Below are 21,283 nucleotides of genomic sequence, written 5' to 3'. Positions count from 1 at the left end.
CCTAAAGTACTTTCTAGAAACTAAAGCACCTCATTAAGAAACTCACACATAAATATTAGTGTATTTGGGTCTTGTATCATGGGGAACCATCATACAGTGATTCTGGTTTCCACTGAATACAGGAAACTGCCTTATGCAAGCCAATCCATCACTCCATCAAGAACAGACAACCTATAAAGTTACAGATTTTGTCAACTTCATCTTTCAACAGATTCATGACAAATAGTAAGGAATGTCTAAATACTTTATAGTTCAGTTATGTCAGGTGAGTTACAATTGTCCTCTTTTCTGACTGGCATCAGTTCTTCTAGGATTTTAGATAAGAGTCATGTTGTAGCAGGGGACACAAGGGATTGAGTCTTCTGCATGGAAAACACTAATTCTGGTTACTGCTCTTTGATATTATATAACCTCCCCGGATAATAAGCCCAATTAGGCTTTTGAGAGCATGTGCTAAAATAAGCCCCCTCTCCTGAAAACAAGCCCTCTCCAAAAATATTGCAACACCGCAGCAGCCATGACGTGACCACACTTGCCGCCTCCTTCACCTCAAAAATAATAAGTGCTCATTTCGAGGGTCAAAAGAAAATAAGAGCCTGTCTTATTTTGGGGGAAACACGGTAGTTATTTTACTTATAAAATGCTAACCCAAACCAGATTACAGTAAATGGTCTACAATTATCTAGGCTAATCGGTATTGAGGTGAGCTTAATCACATTAATTATAAATTATATAGTGATGCTATATTTCATAAGATTACTTCCTATGGCTACTTACGACTCCTTTGGAAAGATAATTGTTGACAAAGTCTTTCCATGTGATTTCTCTTCCAGAATTCCTGAACACAACATAATAGATTACCACAGACCAGAAAAGAGAAGTTGAAATGAAATAATATCGGAACTCTTTATCATCCCAGGGAAAATCACCCTAAAAAGAAAGAAAAGGCATTACTACCTCCAGAAGACAATTCTGTATAAAAAGATAACAATTTCTTATTTTATACTAACAAAAACAAGCATGTAGCTTTTTAAATATCCTACTAATTACAATATCTTTTACAGTGTACAATATCTTTCAGAGTTTTATACTGTTCTAAAAATATTTGAGTTCTGTACATTACCTGAAAATGCATTAAATGACAGGCACTATAAATTATAAATACAAGCAAAGATTATATTGAGATAAATACAGATGTTTTCCACAAACAGAGTTTAGGTCAGAGACTTATACATTTAAAACACAGAGTGGCATAATTTGTATTGCTTTGTACACTAATAAAGAATTTGATTTAATAACATTTTCTTAAATTAACAGCATCCCAAATGGAATATCATGTTAATGTATTTATTTAATAAGGCTTTTATGTTGCTCCAGCCCACAAGGACTTTGAGGAGCTTGCATTCCCTTCTCTCCAGATATAAGATAGCAGCTTTACTAGAATGCCTGTTTGGGCTAGGTTAAGAAATAAAACAGGTATCAGTGGACTCTGTGCTAAAGAATGGGCGTTGGTCCTCATCTGATACGCCCTTTCTCAGGACGGTGGAGACATCATCCAGGCATGGGTATGACTCCGTCAGGATCCAATAGGACTGGGTCTACAAGTATTAAAGACACGCCCACGAGGCTACTCCCCAGAAATAGATGGAGTGACTTGTAGACCGCTGTTAGCAATCTGAAACGATATAATAATATCTCTCCCCATGAAATGGCGGCGCGGTAGCAGCGATCAGCCTGATAAGCCTGAGGGCGAGCCTCGTAGGCCGGGCGAAAGACCTTAGGCTGCTGAGGCAGCGAGATCTGAGGAGAACGAGCCTCGCAAAGGCTGTTGTGTTCTGATCGGCTCAGAATGAGCCTGAGGGAGATAAATTTGAGGAGGAATGCCAAATGGAGAAGTAGAGAAGATTTAGGATAGAATTAGAATTTTTTTAAAAACCCTGTAAAAACTAGAAAGGAAAAAGAATTCTAACAAAATACAGAACTCTATCTAAAATTACTGGAGAGTCACTGTATATCTCCTGTTAGGCTGAAGACTGAGGTTGATCTGGGGAGTCACCAGGAGGAGCAGAGGGAGTGTCCTCAGATTACCTCAGTCTCCAGGCAATTGGGCCGTAACAATACCCATACAGTGACTCCTCCCACACCCCACCTCGGAGACTTAGAAATTTTTTGGTAAGGAGAGATAGAAGACACAGCTAATCTAAGGATCAATTGAGTCTATTTCTGGGGAGTAGCCTCGTGGGCGTGTCTTTAATACTTGTAGACCCAGTCCTATTGGATCCTGACGGAGTCATACCCATGCCTGGATTATGTCTCCACCTGCTGGAGAATAATCTCTTCAAGTAACTTCATACAAATGTGTATAAAAGGGATACAAGTGACAAGCCTTGCAGTACTTCATAACAGAGCAGCCCCAGGCAACTTTTACTATCTCCACTACCATTGACTGGAACATCTTCTTCAGAAACCATTGTAAAATGGTGCCTGTTGCTCTTAACCTTGGGGGGCAGGGGGCGGGGAATGGCATCAATCACACTTCTGTATCCCAGTCCCACCACAGATCTTCCATATGGGCAGCCAATAAAGTTCCAGTACCATATTTAGTCTGAAGCCCAACTGAAAAGTATAGTGAATGTTAGTCCACTTCAGCAACCTTCCTAAAAAAGGAGACTAGATTATTGTTATTATTGTTGCTGGGTTGAGTATTCTTTAGGAGGGGATGCATCATCATTTCCTTCAGATAGGGCCATTGTCTCTCTCAAGGATCCATTATTTACACCTCCAACCCAACTTTCTGCTATCTCTTCGAAAAAGAATTGGAACCTTTTGTAATCTTGACCACCAGTTAGAATCTTCTTTCTTGCCACCTTTTTTGCCTCCACCACTACCTCCTCCACTGCCAGATTTGGAAGGTTGCTGGGACTCAGCCTCCTTTGCATCTATAATAAACATAAATACGTTTCAATGGAAACTATCAAAGTTTTATAAAAATTATCAAACTGACATTCTCAGATATAGACAGTTCTGTATGCACAATATTTATACAACATTAAGTGCTTATAATAGTAGAACAGAGCTTCAAGTAATTATACCACCATCAAAATTATATTTTGCATATTTAAACTGTTGGGTTATCAAGAAAGTATGCATGACGATGCAAATTTGATTGAGAAAATCTATTACATCCAACATCTAAGATTAACTGTTGTTGCCCATGATTTCCCATCTAATTGAATACAGATGCTATTATACAGGATAGTTTATTGCAATACGTGATGAGAAAGCTCCAGTGATTTTGGTTTGCCAATAATCTCAAAGCCAGTAGTTCCACAACCTGAGGACTCTGAAAACCTAGAATGTAATCCTGGAGTCTTTCAAAAGTTATCGAATGCTAATTTTTAATGTAAGAAAAAAAAAGGGGGGATAATTAACTATACCATTATACAACAATTATATTATTTTAATTAGATTGCAACATTAACAAATGTTTATTTGGAACCCATTTGACATTCTTTTTTGCAGGATGGCATTTCATTGAAAGAATTAGTGTAGTTTCAGCTTTGCTATAGAGAAAGATATCTCTGGCAAGCACTGCCTTCCTTGTGTCAGGAGTCCCATGGCTTCTTTCCCACAAAGTATATAAAACTATAAACATCTGATTCTGGAGTTTTTGAGGTTTTACAAAGTTTGCATCTACCCAGCCACTTCAAGTTAATAACCTAAGAAAAATACTAATATTCAAATTATGTGATTAGGCTACTACTACCATTGGAACATGCAAATACTGAGAGAGACAGTTTTGTAACCAATTTACAAATTACAGATAGCCCTTCAGGACCTTATCAAGAAATAAACTGGTATGACTGTAATGTTTCAAAGACTGCTTGTAATTTTCTGGCACAATATTGGATTTCAATAAGACAAGAAGCAATGGGTGGAAGCTTAGCATACATTTCCAGATGTATTTATTAAAATATCTGTACTAATGTTATGGCCTGCAAAATAGAAGGCTGAAAATTCAGTTTCATCTCTCAGATGCCCTGTGGATCCCAAGGAAACTAAGGTACGTTTAGCCAAACAAAGAGAAGGCTTAGGAATGACATTATAGTTGTCTTTCTATACTTGAAAGACTGTCACTGTGAAAAGATGGTCGATTTATTCTCCAAAATAGCTGAAGGCAAGATAAGACGCAATGAATGGAAGCTTATCAGAGGGAGATCCAATCTGGAACTAAGGATACATTTCTTTAGTTCCTAATTTAAAACAGTTAGAATAGAATAGCTTGCCTACCGGAATTTTGGGTGCTCCCTCACTGGAGGCTTTTAAGAAAGGACTGGACAACCATTTGTCCATGATGGAATAAGGACTCCTGCCTTGGGCAGCGGGTTGGACTAAATGACACCCAAGATCCTTTCCAACCTTATGAGTCTATGATTCCTTGCATCCTCCTCCTATTCTTGCTCTGAAGTAGCAGCTTAGGCATTCCTGCTGCAATCATAACCCTTCAGGGAGATTCATTTGGAATATAGCACCTAATATTAGTGTGCAAGACAGATAAGATTCTTTCAATCTATGGTTCTATCTAACAACTAAAACATCAAAAATCAAATGTTGAAATGATTTTGATAGTGCCACAGCCTGTTTGTGTAATATATTAAAATCCCACTGTAGCTGTAGGCATTAAAAATGAGATATTCAAGCGGACTGACAAGGGTTGTTCTATGGGCATTTTAACTGCAATTTTCACATTAGCTAAGAAAGAAAAATCATGAAAGGGGCTAGAAATTTAATTACAGATCATCGTAGCAGAGTCTTCCCCACCTCAAATGAATATAGTTTGAATTATCAATGAAGGCTATATACCTAATTTTGCAACTTATGTAAAGATTAACAAAGATTTCCTGGTATCATGCAGGAAACAGATATAAAAAATTAAGCACAAATTTCTGGGTACCTAGAGTAGAACCTCTGGTCACGAACGCTTTTGACCATGACCAAATCAGGTTCCAACCAAAAAGTTCACTTTTTTTTCCTCCTCGTGACCGATTTCCCCTTCCGTGCCATTTTTTTGTAAGTGCCAAATTTCCAAAATTAGGTTCGGATCACGACCAAATCGGTTTGGACCAAAATTATGGAACGAATTATGGTTGTGACCAGGGGTTCTACTGTATTATCTACCATATTTTTCGGAGTATAAGATGCACCGGAGTATAAGATGCACCAAGATTTTGAAGAGGCAAATTTAAAAAAAAAGTTTTTGCAGTCTGCAGACCTCCCAAAAATGGCCCGTTTTTCAAGAAAACAGGCCCATTTTTTTTTAAAAAGGGCATGAGTAGTCTTAAATGCTTCTGCCCCATCCCAAATGAGTAAAAAACAGAAAATGGGCCCGTTTTTCGCTCATTTCTTCCCTCCCTGTATTCAGTGTATAAGACACACCCAAATTTTCAGCCTCTTTTTTTTTAAGGGAAAAAGGTGTGTTTTATACTCTGAAATAATATGGTATTTCTTTGCACTTTTTTCCAGTGCTATTGTAACTTTGAGCGGTTATTAAACATATGATTGTAAGTCAAGGATTACCGGTAAAATACACAACAGTAATCAAATAATCAGCTCTTTGCTTTTGAGCAATACCTAATATATAACAAATCTGACAATGAAATAGCAATTTAATATGAAGTCAAATCTGAAATGTGCACTAACACAATATATTTTTTTCTAGCTAAAAAGTATTCACAGAAAGTAAAATAACACAAGTGAAGAACAGTAAGACTATCTTTAGAGGGAGTCATTTAAACAAGTTTAAGCACTGAATTATAAAACAACAAACATGTGTACTAGTGCAAATGATCATTTGAGTTAATGAGTACTAAAATGGAAGTAACCAAGTGAATATTCATCCTACATACAGGCCTCTAATGTAAGAGCATCTTGGTACCTTTGGGTTCCTCACTGGGATCTTTCTCATCGTTAGGTTTCTTTCCCCCAGGAAAATATTTTTCAAATCCTATTAAAATAAAGCATTGGAAATAAAACAACCTTGACATTGATGCCTAAGACAGTAAAGTTTCATTATATAAATTATCAGGTGGCTTCCAGGTGCAATTCCAGGTGCTGGTTATCACCTTTCAAGCCCTTCAGGGCAAACAGCATTACTAGTGGAGGGACCATTTACCACAAGCTGCTTTTGCACATTGGGTGTAATCAAGAAGGATGGGTGTAATCTATAGATTCTGTCTATCAAACAGGGTCAGTTTACATATCCAATAAGCATATCAATTTGGTTGCAGCAGCTATTTTCTGAAACGCTACCTCTCAAAGATTTGTGCAGCTCCCACCCTCATGATATTCCAGAAACCGGGGAGGGGTGGGGGGAGAGGAGAAAACCAAGTTGTTCTCCCAAGCCATGGAATAAATAAGGTGATGGAGGAGCTCCTTTTAGTTTAGATTAATATTTTCTAGATTAAGGCTGGATTTCCTTTTTTTTTTTACTTTTTTTTTCTTTTATGTGTAAGCTATACAGTCAGCTAGTCTGGACTGGGATTGATTAAACAAACAAATAAAATAAAACTCCCATTAATAAAAAAAGTGAGACGTACTTGTAACTTAGTTCTTCCATATATTTATATTCCTAGATCCTTAATTCATCAACTGACTAATTCAGTTAAGCTACAGTTACTAAGCAAAGGAAATATATTTGCTCAGGCTCACAAACACATTCCTTTTCATACCAAAAGAAGGAAAAAAAATATTATCCCTGGCGGATTCCAGTATGAGGAAGAAATAGACAAGATGACTTCTGATTTGTGCTTTAGAATGATTTTTGACATTCAAAATTTGTATATATGTGCACATTTCTTATAAAAACAAAGCCACATTTAAGACTACCGTATTTGATTCAGTTGACATAAAGAAAAGGGGCATCAAAAATCAAATATTTACCTATATTATTTAAGGGAATGTTTTTAAACATTTATAAATAATAATAGAGTAGACATTTTGATATTAAGCTAAAATGTTACATTTCATTTTTATATCATAAAGACAACTCAGTGTACTTTCTTTAGTTTCTTTTATCAATATTAAATTGGACATTAATTGTTCAATTTCAGAAAATGTCCACTTTTAGATATCTCCTTTGATTTTTTTTTAAAAATTAAAAGAAAAAAGTATTTTGATTTGAAAGTACTTGGAGCTAGAGAAAGTTTTCAAAAAATTATGAAAATACATGCATAATTCTATTGATATCTTTGAATTTTAAGATGTTGAAACTAAAATTATAGAATAGTTGAATCATGCATATTATGAGTTTAAATCTCATTGCATAGCTTCCAGTAAGTATTACCGATATTATAGGATTTCAGGAAGATGTAGCTGTTGCATATTTGGCGAGTCTTGAGGGACCGCTTTGGGAGGAGTTTGACTCGGTTGCCATCGAGGATTTGGACAGGTTGCGTGGATGTCTGCGACCCACCACATGTTTATTGGACCCGTGTCCCTCCTGGCTTGTACTGGCATCCTGGGAGGTTACGCGCGACTGGCTCCTGGGCCTAGTGAACGCTTCGTTGGGTGAGGGGTTTCTGCCGGCCGCCTTGAAAGAGGCGGTTGTGAGGCCCCTGCTCAAGAAGCCTTCCCTGGACCCAACGGATCTAGTCAATTATCGTCCAGTCTCCAACCTTCCTTTTTTAGCGAAGGTTGTAGAGAGTGTGGTGGCACAACAGTTTCCACGTCACCTGGAGGAGAATGATTATCTAGACCCGCGCCAGTCCGGCTTCCGACCCGGGCACAGCACGGAGACGGCCTTGGTCACGTTGGTTGATGATCTCTGGAGGGCCAGAGATAGGGGTTGTTCCTCTATCCTGGTCCTATTAGATCTCTCGGCGGCGTTCGATACCATCGACCATGGTATCCTGTTGCACCGGCTAGAGGGGCTGGGAGTCAGGGGCACCGTTTTACGGTGGTTTGGCTCCTACCTCTCTGGCCGGACGCAACGTGTGTTGGCAGGGGAGCAGAGATCGACCCGGAGCCCCCTCACATGTGGGGTGCCACAGGGGTCGGTGCTCTCGCCTCTCCTGTTCAACACATACATGAAACCGCTGGGCGAGATCATCCGTGGTTTTGGGGTGGGATATCATCTGTATGCTGATGATACTCAGCTATACATTTCCACCCCAAACCACCCCAATGAGGCCGTTGAAATGATGTCCCGGTGTTTGGAGGCCGTACGGGTCTGGATGGATGGCAACCGACTAAAACTCAACCCTTCCAAGACGGAGTGGCTGTGGCTTCCGGCCTCCCGGTTCAACCAGTGGCTTCCATCTCTGGCCATTGGGGGCGTGCAACTGGCCCCCATGGAACAGGTGCGCAATTTGGGCGTCCTCCTGGATGCCCGGCTGTCCATGGATGACCATGTAACAGCCGTGGCAAGGAGGGCGTTCCATCAGGTTCGCCTGATGCGCCAATTGCGCCCCTTATTGGACCGGGATGCCCTACGCACAGTCACCCATGCGCTAGTGACGTCTCGCCTGGACTACTGCAATGCTCTCTACATGGGGCTTCCCTTGAGATGCACTCGGAGACTGCAGTTGGTCCAGAACGCGGCCGCGCGGGTGATTATGGGGAGGACTAGATACTCCCCTGTAACACCTCTCCTGCGCGAGCTGCACTGGCTTCCTGTGGTCTACCGAGTGCGTTTCAAGGTTTTGATTATGATCTTTAAAGCGCTTCATGGCACAGGACCTAGTTACATGCAGGATCGCATCCTGCCCCATACATCCCTACGACCAATCCGCTCACACAGAGAAGGACTTCTTCGGGTGCCGTCCGCTAAACAGTGTCGGGGGGCGACACCCAGGAGCAGAGCCTTCTCTGTGATGGGCCCAGCCCTGTGGAATGACCTCCCCCGTGACATCAGGATTATTTCCGATCTCCGCTCCTTCCGTGTACAGCTGAAGACCCACCTCTTTCAATTATCTGGCCTGGCTCAACCGTACATTTTTTCCTTATTCCTCCTGACAGTCGTTTTAAATTTTTAAAATTTTTAAATTGTGTTATTGTAAATGGGATATTTTAATGGTGATTTTTAATTGTCTAAATGTGATGTAATTTGTTACCTCCTCCGTGCATGTATGTCTTTGTATATGTGTATGTTTATGTGTCTGTACATATGTTCTATGTTTTATATGCTCTACTGTATGCCGCCCCGAGTCCTGTCTGGAAAGGGAGCGGCTAATAAATTCAAATTTATTTATTTATTTATTATTTTAAGATGATATAACAAATTTTCCAAATGGAAATAAAAATTTCATTGATTACATTTTAAACTTTGCTACTTTTTAATAAAATGCACATTTTGCAGAAAATGATAGCAAATATATGAAACATAATCATATTTTGAACAATTCTTTTGAAATTAGAGTTAGATTCCTATTATCTCAGCTGATTTACTTAACGTGACTGAATTTGAGTACTTTTTAAACTATAAAACAATCTGCAAATCAGTTTCATATCGCTCTCTTACCATTAAGAATAAGTCTTGTTACCTGTATACATACTTTTACATAAAGGAGATAACAGTATGTAAGGTATATGGCATCACTATTATATAACAATAATTACCTTTTGGAGGTTGGGAAAAGAGTTTTTGGTAAGCAGCAATTACATTGACAAGGACACTGTTTCTGTTTGTAGGAACCTGGGAGATCACTTTATCATGAAGCTGAAAAAATGAGAATGATCATTGTAAGAATGAAAATCTTTTCAGATTTTTTAAAGTACAATTTTAGGCACATTTTAAAATAACTTACAATGTTTACAGTAAGTCACTCAACAATGGAAGTGTGGCGAGATCCCAACAGATGAAAATGTAATTAAAAAAATATTAGAATGTGAACAAATGGATAGTCTAACGCTTACTATTAAGGGCAAAGAAGAAGCTGAATAATTTTTGACATGGGACTTATTTTATCAATGGTTAGACAATAAAAACAAGTTAGAAATGCAGGGACATAAAAAGGATAAATGTTAAAATGGAAATTTGATAAAATAGACAAGCTAAATATTATTGTTATTATAGTATCAATGTTATTGTGATGTTATTGTAAGCATTTTGATTACAATTGCCTAAAAACCACTGTACCCAGACAACACACAGTTTGATTGAAATGGAATTTTTACATGTTATTCAAATAAAGTAAATATAATATTAAAAAAAGATGCTTACAGTAAGGATTACTGATAAACTGCATCCAATATTCTCTTAGATTTGAATTTACATAAACCTATCCAGGATTATATCTCACTGATGTCACACTTCCATTATATTGTACATTCCCTAACTTCTTCTGAATTCCTATGAGAGCCCCAGGAAAGCAGTACTTCAAAATGGCTTTTAACATCCAACAATATCACACCCATACAGGAAGCACATTGGGAATTTCTTAAAAGTTACATCAGCCTCATGTCTAACAATATAGTGATCACCAGAAATGATCAGAAAGCCCATGAATGAGGAAATGAGGCGTGGATAATCCCTGTTAGCTCTTCCTTGATATCTATGTGAGCCATGGAATACAAGTAGTTTTCACAATTAGCACAGAAATAAAAGTGTCTGGTAAAGGGGAAATAGAATGTTGTAGCAAATGTCTATGGAGATTCTTAGTCATCCAGACCATGGTGGTCTCAAAGATGCTTTTTCAAAAGGCAGCTGGGCTATGTTTTTTTCCTTGAAGGAAAAACATAGACCATTCGCCTTTTGAAAAAGCATCTTTGAGACAGAAGGCTGTACTGTATACTTCTGGCAACAAATTTAACAGAAGTCTCATTTTTCTGTTTAACGATTTTAAGGTTATGTAAGGTTCATATATTGTGCTAAGCTGGGATTCACTGAGGAACAGACTATGAAGGGCTGGGTTATGCAAGCAACAAAATGGTCCAGCCGTCCACCATACATTTTTGTGCTTGTTTTGAACAGCTGAGGGAAGCTTTTTTTCTACAACTTACAATGGAACAAAACTTCTTTAAGTTAATCTCTTTCCCAAGTCATTCTCAGGGTTCCGACCATGCCCTAATTAAATCATGAGTTGACAGTAAAAATATTACTGTCATCGTAGAAAAATATTTTTTCTACAATTACTTACCAGATAACTAAAGCATAATTAATAGCTACTAAAAACCATGCGGAATAAAATTCATGCTTCCTTATGGAATCAGGCACCTAGCCAAGCATTTTTCGAGAATCCCAGCACATGACAAGAGAGTAGGGGATTTTGTTGCACTGTAATGTGTTTTAAATTTTCTGATGATGTTGAAGTTCACTTTTAAGTCTGCCACAGAGGACGCCCCGTTTAAAAAGATTATAGGATATGCATTAGTATTAAGGCTGCCCGAAAGGGAGCGATCCTGATCTGAACATGCAGATCTGTTGCGTTCTTGCCGCCGCGAGCAAAAACGCAAGCTACGCAAATGTGCTTCGTCCCCGGCCGCTGGCTCAGTCGATTCGGGTGATTAGGGGCTCAAGAAGCGCTTTTGGGGGGAGGGCAGCAGTGGAGGAAAGAAGACACCCCTCTGCCCTTGCCCTGCTTATCGTATGTGACTCACCTGTTTCAAGGAGCGGGAAGGGACAGCTCGACCTCGGGACCAAAACTGCAGCTGAGGTCCGGGGACCCGAGTAGGGGTCCGCCGGCAACAACCGCGCGACAGCCACAGGCAGCGATGAGCCATGGCTCCCCCACAAACAGGCCTAAAGGCCCCACAAACACAACTCTCTCACGCCTACCGAAGAGGCTGAACCACACGCTCCCGGCGCTCCGTTTGCGTCATCACGTCGACGTCCTCCTCCTCTTTCCCATGCGCGCGCAGAGCGTCTCAGCGCCTGTCGTTTGCCTGCGAGCGTCCCGTTTCTTTTTGCAGTCCTTTCTTTTTTCTTAATTGTGAAAGCGCCGCTGTTTCCCACGGCAGTTTTCGTGCAACAGCGCCTCCGTGCTTTTCCAGAAGGATCTTTAGGAAATAGGAAAAAGATCCGCCAAAGTAGCCCAAAATCCGGACCAAAATAGCATAAATAGAGAGAATAAGTTTGAAAAGTTGTAAGTTTAGAATTATATTTGCAGACCTTCTTCATACATAATCAGTTTCGCAGAGGAGGATAAAGACGACTTTCTTTTGTATGCTTTTGCTTCAAGACAGTACAATAATAATAATAAGAAGAAGAATAAGGCTTGAACAGAGCAAGTCAAATATAACTGGCTTGGTTTTTTTCAGAATTCTTAGAAACACCTGATGCTGGAAACTGGGCTACTAGATTCTAGTTTGTGAGGAATACAAGACTCACTGTGTTAAGGAAATTGCTCAATAATCAATGGGATTTATGTTCAAGTAAGTAGAAATGAAATTGTGGCAATTATGTTAAATGAACATGAACTGTTTTCTAATTAAATGGTAATAATCCAGAAAATAAAAACATGGTTTCAAGTCTGCTCCCAATCTGAAAAACTTTTCTATATGTCTATGGAGAGTCTTAGTCATCCAGGTCATGGTTGTCCCAAAGGTGCTTTTTCAAGAGGCAACTGGACTTTCTGGTTTTTGTTTGAAGACGTTTTGCTTCTCATACAAAAAGCTCCTTCAGTTCTGACTAGATGGTGGGGAATGGAAGGATTTATACCCCTTGCAGACAACTGGACATTTGCATTCTTTTAGTCGTTGAGGTCACTTTTTTTTTCTATATTTCAATTTTATAATGGCATGATAGATGTGACTGATGCCCTTGCTGAACCAGCTTGAACTGGACTATATAAATGTGATACTCTGAGTTCTAGGACATTCTGATAAGCAGCAAGGGCATCAATAGCAAAAAAAGGTTTATCTTGGCCTTTGTTCACATTATTACATCACTGCATGACTGGTCTACCCTTTCTCCAGAAAAAAAATAGTTTGGAAAGGACTTAAAAATCTGTTTTATTAAGGTTTTTAAACCAGGGAATAAAATACTTTAAATTACAAGGAAGTTGATTTATACTGGGCATCTGGAAACTTTTTCTAACATTAAATACTAATCCAGTTGGCTGAATCCAGTTGGTTGGGGTTGCACTACATATAGTAGTAACTGTACATTAGGTAACAGCTGAAATTGCACAATGCTCACTGTCAACTCTAACCAAAATACCTACTAAGTGAACATGCCCATCTGATAGGGCTAAGAGTTTCTTTTTCTGTTTTAATTAAAATTAGTGAGCCAATATGATTAATTATTAAATTCGGTGGATTTAGCCAGGCATATTTTAAAATGAGGACGTTCTTCTTTAAAGTGCTGCCCATTCGGAAGTAAGTTCTACTCGCAGTGCTTCTCAACCCTGGCAATTTCAAGAGGACTGGACTTCAACTCCTAGAACAGCACGGCTGTCTGGAGAATTCTGGGAGTTGAAGTCCAGATCTCTTGAAGTTGCCAGAGTTGAGAAATACAGTTCTACTGATTTCGGTAGGATTTGTCCCGATAAAGCAGTACCGGATTGCATCTTTCATCAAATAAAAATCCAGCAAACCCGAGATTTATTATTCTGCTTTCGGAACAGACTCGACTCGACTGAGGCCACCTTTAATAAAACTTTGCGCGCGCGCTGTCACTCACACAACGAAAAGCTGCTTTAGAAAAAAGGGCGGGGGAAAAAGCCCGGCCGCTCACAGAGGCGGGGGCGTGGCCTAAAGCCGCGTAGCAATGACGGCGCCGACCGACAAGGTGAACTCGGCGTCTCCGGCTTCAAGGGCGTTGCCGTCTTTCCTTGCGTGCTCGGCCCGCCTTTTCCCGCCTGCCAGAGCTGAGAATGGCTGACCCAGGAGATGCTCTGCCCTTGCCTTGGTGACGCAGATGCTGACGTCTCCGGCCACATTCCTATCCGAGAAGCTTTGCCTTTGGAGTCCAGAAGCCGGTGCCTTCCGCCTCGCAGCCACCTCTCTTTGCAGGATGAAGATCTGGAGCTCGGAACACGAATTCGGGTAAGGGAAGGCAGAAGGGGAGAACGTAGCTTGACATCCAGCACGGGTTCCTCTCTAGCCTGTTCTGTGGAAGAGCTCCAGCTTTTCCTAGCTTGCCGTCTTGCCGTCCCTTTAAATTCCCTTTAATGGGAAAGACTGAATTGATCCACTCTGCTGGCGCTAATGAAATCGTGGTTTATTTCTTGGATTTGCGCAGTGGGCTAATCCATAACCCACGATTTACAAACCATCCCGCCTGGATCCCCGGAATGTTCCCTAAAGATACAATGAGATAACAGAGATAAGTATAAACATGGTTATGTATACATGAAATGAATACGAAAGAAGGGAATATTAGGACAGGGACGGTAGGCATGCGGTTACGCTTATGCACGCCCCTTAAAGACCTCTGGGGTGTCTTGCCTGAAATGGTAGAGGATCTCCTGCTTGAGCAGGGGGCTGGACTAGGAGACTTCCAAGATCCCTTCCAGCTCTATTCTGATTCAAGATGTTGTGTGAACGCAGCCTGTTAACCCACAGTTTATTGGTTAGCGCCAGGGAACCCCGTTTCCTACAACGTCTCTGCCTAATTGCTGTAGCTTTGCCGACTTCAGGGTCGTGATGTCGAAGACTTAGGTAAAAAGTGAGAAGAACTTTAAAAGTTGCCCAGTGTTGGTGGGTTGGTGTAGAGAGAGTTACACTCATTTTGATTTATTTAAGGCATTAATTCAGAATTTATAGTAACTAGGTCTTTTCCCCCCCTAGTGTTTCCTTCTTGTCCTTATTGCAGGGCAAAGTAGTTCTTGATTTGCCCTCTAACAGAAACTGGTAAGAGGACACTTCTGCTAGGATGCTGGAAGGTCATCAAGTTGGTGTTTTCTTCCTCTATAAACGTGTGTGATCCAGGTTGGGTAGCCCTTTGTGGATGATCTTAAAAGCCTGACCTGTTCTGAGGTTTTTAGAAATAGTTTTCTGATGTGTGCAATTTTAATAAACAGTTTGATTAAGTGACAAGTAAAACTAGTCCTAAATCTTCCTCTCTGGTCCCCACTGTTTTGACATATTTGAGTCTGCTTTGGTTATGAAAAATCCAGAATTTGGACTTCGACAAGTCCAAATTCTGATTTTTTTTTTCATAACCAAAGCAGACTCAAAAATGTCAAAATGGTGGAGGCCAGAGAGGAAGATTTAGGACTAGTTTTACTTGTCACTTAATCAAACTGTTTATTTGTTTTTCCTCGTTTATGTTTCTCTATGCATACATAAGAAATATTTTGCTTTCTAAATCCATTTCTTCTTTGTCATCTTTTTTTAGTAGAGAGTTTGTCCTTTCAGCGACCAAATTAATATAAAGCAGACTTAGCACTTCAAGGAAGGGTGGCTAAAAGTAAGAGGTAATGTTGTGATATGTCTCCAAGTGTACAGATATGGAGGAAATAAATTCATGATCCAATTATTTTGGAATTTTCTAAGTAGAGAATTTAGGACTGTAAAAGTTGTCTTCATTGTAATGGTCTGTTGGATAATTTTTGTTTTGCATGAACAGAAGTTATAATTTCTCTCTGGCAAAATTATGTTTGTTGCATGAAAATTAGAATTACGATTTCCTCAAACTCACTTGATACACTTGGTTTACATTTAAAGGCTTCAGTGATTGTCCAGTCATGAATAGCAGATACCCTAAATTATGTACAGTATTATGTATACTGTACATAATTTAACAGTATATTATGCTACATTATTATGTAGCATAATATACTGTTAAATAGCTGTGCTATTATAAAATAATTCTATGAAGTTTCAGGATAAACTATAGGTCTTTTCTATTCACTGATCTTTTCCCAGAACTTCATACAGTTCTTCCAGCTGATACTGAGTGTGTCTGTCTGTCTGTTTAATAGAATGAATATGAACAAGCCCAATATAGTATCCTTCAGCTATTCTACTTTTCAGGCTTCTAAGTGCTTCTGAAAAGCATTGAAGGTAATTAGTTGGTGTCTTTAAACAGTCACACCTTTTTTAGTCTTCCATGAAAGCCTAGAAGAAAGAGGGTATTTTAATAAATGGCAGGGTGGTTCTGAAACATTTACCTTTTTTTGAAGCATGAGGTGTCCAATTATAAGTATGCCACTCTCGTCCTTGCGTCTCCGAATGTTTAAGGACATCTGAATGTGAACTTACCCTTTATTATCTTTCTGTACAGTGTCTGGTTAGATTGGGTAAGCCTTAAGATTGCACATAGTGGTGTGATGAAAATCTTGTAATCTTGTTACTGACATTTCAGCAATTTGAAATCTGCATTCCTATTCTGCAATAGATATAAAAATGAGAATACAAACCTGTGGCTACAGTTTCCTACCAAAATTTATAGGTTCCTCTTCTAATTATATCAATAATATTCTGCTAAGAGAGAACTTTTTAATTAATATGTGAAATAATTCCTTGGTGGAGGATCATTTTTTTAGAATGAAAATTGAAGACGGTAGTACTTATACTTAATATTGGTCAGTGCTCCTTCCACTAGAAATGGAAACAAAGGTGGATACATTTTTAAGACATGCAAATTGTGGTGCAAAGGTAGCAGATAGAACGTGAATGTGAACAAAAAATGAATATTTGTCCCAATAATTTAATATGGCTGGCTGTGTGAATGTGCTTTTGCCTAATTTATTGTATAGAAATGAGTGTTGGTTATATCAAAAGAAATATAAAGATAACTTGACTGTAGTAGAAATTGGCTATGTTAAACTCTAATAAAGCAAAAAGAGGCAAAGTCAAGAGGAAGGGGGTAGCTTATAACTTTATGAAATAAGAATGCATACTGTTGAATGAACATTAAATACAAAAAATGAGCAAGCAGTGTAAAAGAAGAATGTTGGTCATAGAGAAATAACGAGGACCAAATTGCAAAACAAGTATGTGAAGGAGAAGACAAAGAACATTACGGTTCCATAGGATTGATGAAATACAAAAAGAGACCAATGAGGGCTTTAAAGAATAAAAAAACTATTGTGTGAAATGGTATAACAGAGAAGGTAAAAACCGAAAATGAGACATATATTGAAGATGTCTTTTCCTGGTCTTATTTTTGCCTTTTAAACCTTTTGTTTATCTGTTACTCTTTTTCTAAAATTTGCATACCATTGCTTATCTACACAAAGAACTGCATGACTGGTATGATGTATGAACCAACACCCCAGAATAGCTGTCATCTTGCCAGAGTTTATCTAAGGTTAAATCCCGAAGCTTTTTAAAACTTGCATTATTATTTGTCTGACATTTAGTATCAAACATTTAGCTTCCAGCAAAAGTCTCAATCTATATGGAAGTGCCAGAGAATAAAACTGTACAGGTAGAGCTCACTTAAAAACAATAATTTGGGCTACAATTTCTATCACTAAGCAATGAAGTTATGAGTGTGATGTCACATGACCAGATTTCTTATTGACAACAATCCCAGCAATTCCTGTTGCTGTTGTTAAGTGTGGATCATGGTTGTTAAGTGAGGACCTCGTGTGATTGGAACGCGTGACTTCTAACCAGCTTCCACCAAGTAAAGACGATGGGGAAGCTGATAGGAAGTTGCAAGTCTCCTTCGGTGGCTTTACAAGCAGGGCAGCAGGTGTTTGCGGACCTGGGATGTAGAAGTGTGTGGGGGTACTTTGTTGTGGTGTGATCCCGGCAAGGCCAGCATGTGTGTGCTCAACACAAGTGCAACCAGATAGGTGGCTGCCTACCTGCCTGGGCCTATGGTTTGGGATTTCTTTGAGAGAAAGAACAGTGGGGATTATTTACCATAGTAACTTGCAACCTTTCATACTGGCTTCCCATTGACTTTCTTATAGAAAGCCAGCAGAGAAGGTCACAAATGGTGATCACAGGATGCTGTAAGTGTAAGCCAGTTTCCAAGCACCTGAATTGTGGTCATGTGGCTGCAGGGGCGTTGGGAGGGCCACAGATATGAATATTGGTCGTAAGTATCACTTGTCAACACTGTCCTAACTTTGAATAGTTGCTGAACAAGTGGTTGTTAACCGATAATGACCAGTATGCATTCTTGCCTTAAAAAGAGTTCCTGTCAGCTCTTCAGATTTGGACGGAAAGAATGGAATGTTCTGGCACACTGAATGAGATTGTACTACTGATATGAATTGGTGAAGTTTTTGTTGCAATTATTTATCCTGCGTCTCATGCTAAAAGATATGTTTAATGTGATTTGAAATTACCAGTGCACATCAGCATTTTCAGCATTTTATTTTATTTTTATCCTGTCTGTGTTATTATTTATAAATAACTCTCAAGGTTGCAAACGTACCTAATACTCCTCCTCCCTCCTCCTATTTTCCCCACAAACATTTCATCCTGTAAAATGAAGTGGTTGGACTGAGAGAATGACTGACCCAAAGTCCTCCAGCCAGTTTTTTATGTCTAAGACAAGTCCAGAATTCACAAGTCTCCTGGTTCTTAGGCCAGCACCTTAACTACTAGACTACACTGGCTTTTTCCCTGTGTTGGAGCAAATATTATTCCTCCTATTAAATTAAGAACCAAAGTGATTGAAAATAGATCCTACAAAGTATATTTTATTGGCAGGCCCAGATTATAGAAACCACAGGCCTTCTCACCAAGGAACTGTAGAAGAACCCTGAACAAAGCATGGTTATAGATGTTAGATATTTTGTTTGTTACTCTGCGCAAGATAGATTAAGAAAACATTGTGAGACCTTTGCTTAGCATGCCTTTGAATATGATGGTGAGTAACCTTGCTCTGATACTCCAGTATCTTCACACAATTAAGATTCCCTTTGGCTGTATGCAGCCAGCATATTTTTTAAACAATAGTGTTTCATGTATCTGCATGCTTTCTCCTCTCCTCTCATTCTGTTAACATTCTGAGGAAAGGCAGTTGCTTTGGTTTCTGTTATCTGTGACTCCAAGGACACCGCACTAGCCTTCATTTCAAATTCTACTGGACAGTTCAATTTTAAATTATGGGAGAGCTATTAGCTAAAAGAATAAACGAAGTGTAAATGAATTAAACCTCCAGGCAAGTATTAATTATCAAGAGAATCTAACAGAAGCTCAAGGTACGTATATTTTAGCATATGGGAATTGCAACAGAGCCACTTAAAAGAAGAGATGTGGAACAAGTGATTCTATAGAACAATGTTCTGTTGCTCTCCTTTCAATTTCAATGATCTAAAGGTACTTCTAAAAATCAAAGTCCAGCTTACATGTTCAGAATATACACGTGTTACGTGCTGACTTATATTCAGCAGCCTGAGGCAAGAAGGGAACAAAGGTTGTGTTTTGTATTTTGATTTATCATTGGATACTTTCAGACTTATCAGCAATAGTTTTCAAACTGACCTAGTTTCTTGAATAGGCATTGAATCATGATGCCTCTGTTAGATACTTCATTTGCATAGTCAGTTTTCTGGAGCCATCAGAATTCAGCATAAATGGAAAATATAAATAGATGTTAAGAGTGACAGATGAGAACTATCTAGGAATTTAAAACTTCCAGAAATATGGTAGGGGGAAAAAAGAGACAAACTAATAGAAATGAGAGAATATTTCCAGGTCAAGTGGATGTGACAGAAGACTAAAAACTACTTTAAAAAACTTATAACCATAACATTGAAACAGTTTCTAAATACATTGTTGGCACTGGTGATTAGCAGAGCTCTGTTTTAAGAAAATCTTAAATACATGATTGAATTTATAACCTGAAATATTTTCCTTCGAGTGCAATAGACCATTCCTAGATAGGAACTTTCTACAGAGAAAATTTGTCTTGTTAGTTTTTAAAATGAATAATATTTGCATTGGTGTTGTAATAGTATGATGTTCTTGTAATACTGCTCATGCTAAAACAAATTATGATATAATTCTTCCAATTGAAAAATATAAAGTAGAATCAAAATTAAAAGTGCATTACACATGATTTTATTCTTCATAACATTAGCACATCATTTTATTGTACATTAATTGTCTGTTGGGCTGCCCTTATGTCCTTTGGATTGCGGGTGTGGAGGGCTGTTCAATAAAAAAAATTGCATACATTTACTTTCTCCTAACTAACATAACATGGAAGGGAAAAGTTGGGAGAAGAATTAAAAATAAGGAGATACTGATTCCTTTTGGGGGAGGCATTCTTTAACACAAATTAAAATAATTGCTACTTGCACTGAACCTTCTTAAAGATGTATATTGATTAATTCTGTTCTATTTCATTTTTCTCAGGCATCCATGGGATACTGTAATAAAGGCTGCAATGAGAAAATACCCCAATCCTATGAACCCTTCAGTGGTAGGAGTTGATGTCCTGGACCGAAGCCTTGATAATCAAGGAAGATTACATAGTCATCGATTACTTAGTACAGAATGGGGTCTACCAAATATTGTAAAAGCTGTAAGTTACAAAAGCCAGCAATAAACGAAAATAAAACGAATATAATGTTTTTACTAATTAACTTACCCTCTTGGCTTCTTAATACAATTATCGCTTTTGACCTTGCATTATTCTAATGATAAATATTTAGTATTGTTTTGTTAGAAGAAAGAATTACAGTGTCTGTGAAGAACCCTATTTTTAAAGATTTATGTTTATTGCATAATTTCTGCTCTTTAAGTGTGACTTTGTATTAATTCTTTTTTTCTTCAAGATTTTGGGAACAAATAGAACTGTTACATACATTAAAGAACATTCAGTAGTTGATCCAGTGGAAAAGAAAATGGTATTGAGCTCCACAAATGTAAGTAATGAAGTCTGTTGGTTTTTTTGCTTGCAGGACAAGAGGCTTCCTGAATGTTTTCTCTGGGTGTCTTTAATACAATGTGTGAAGACTCTTTGAAAAATATAGTTGTAAGACCAAAGTGTAAACGAGGACAGAAAGCTAGACAATATTGAGTATCTCTGAAGTTAGGAAAGGACTGCTAGGGATTATAGATTTGAGAGTATTTATTTATTTTCAAAATTTATAGACCGCCCCCTCTCCCCGAAGGGACTCGGGGCGGTGTACAGGCATCTCATTAAAAACAGATACAAAAGATAAATACCCTTAAAAGCGAATTAAACCTAAATTCAGCTGTACAGAATAATAAAAGTTAAGGTCAACTAAAAAGCGTACCCCTAAAAATTTAAAAATGCAGACTTGAGGGACTAGGGTGGGCATCCAGGGGTGGGCTGCTACAGGTTCTCCTGGGTTCGGAAGAACCCATAGCTAACATTATCGCCGGTTCGGAAAACCTCAAAATCCCACCCCTGGCTGGCTCCGCCCTCCCCTCCCCTCCCAGGAGTCTCCATGCAGCCCATTTT

The 21,283-nt window shown here is 38.7% G+C and overlaps 2 protein-coding genes across 2 annotated transcripts in view; one reads left to right on the top strand and one right to left on the bottom strand.

The window, feature by feature from the left end:
- AFG3L2 (AFG3 like matrix AAA peptidase subunit 2) overlaps nt 1–11,823 on the bottom strand; it is a 29,207-nt gene extending 17,384 nt beyond the window's left edge. Inside the window, exons 1-5 of the mRNA XM_081952771.1 lie at nt 11,596–11,823; nt 9,616–9,715; nt 5,936–6,004; nt 2,824–2,939; nt 778–930 (exon numbers count right to left, since the gene is read on the bottom strand). Of these exons, the coding sequence (XP_081808897.1) occupies nt 778–930; nt 2,824–2,939; nt 5,936–6,004; nt 9,616–9,715; nt 11,596–11,718 (561 nt within the window). The 5' untranslated portion in view covers nt 11,719–11,823. The remainder of the gene's footprint in view (nt 1–777; nt 931–2,823; nt 2,940–5,935; nt 6,005–9,615; nt 9,716–11,595) is intronic.
- A 1,920-nt stretch (nt 11,824–13,743) lies between these two features.
- PRELID3A (PRELI domain containing 3A) overlaps nt 13,744–21,283 on the top strand; it is a 31,052-nt gene continuing 23,512 nt past the window's right edge. The window contains exons 1-3 of the mRNA XM_081952123.1: nt 13,744–13,983; nt 20,209–20,377; nt 20,631–20,720. Coding sequence (XP_081808249.1) covers nt 13,856–13,983; nt 20,209–20,377; nt 20,631–20,720 — 387 coding nt within the window. The 5' untranslated portion in view covers nt 13,744–13,855. The remainder of the gene's footprint in view (nt 13,984–20,208; nt 20,378–20,630; nt 20,721–21,283) is intronic.

This window comes from Natrix helvetica, assembly GCF_964273705.1.
Source record: "Natrix helvetica genome assembly, chromosome: 4".
NCBI lineage: Eukaryota > Metazoa > Chordata > Lepidosauria > Squamata > Natricidae > Natrix > Natrix helvetica.
The sequence above is the reverse complement of the archived record's forward strand: the minus strand, read 5'-3'. Positions and strand labels throughout refer to the sequence as shown.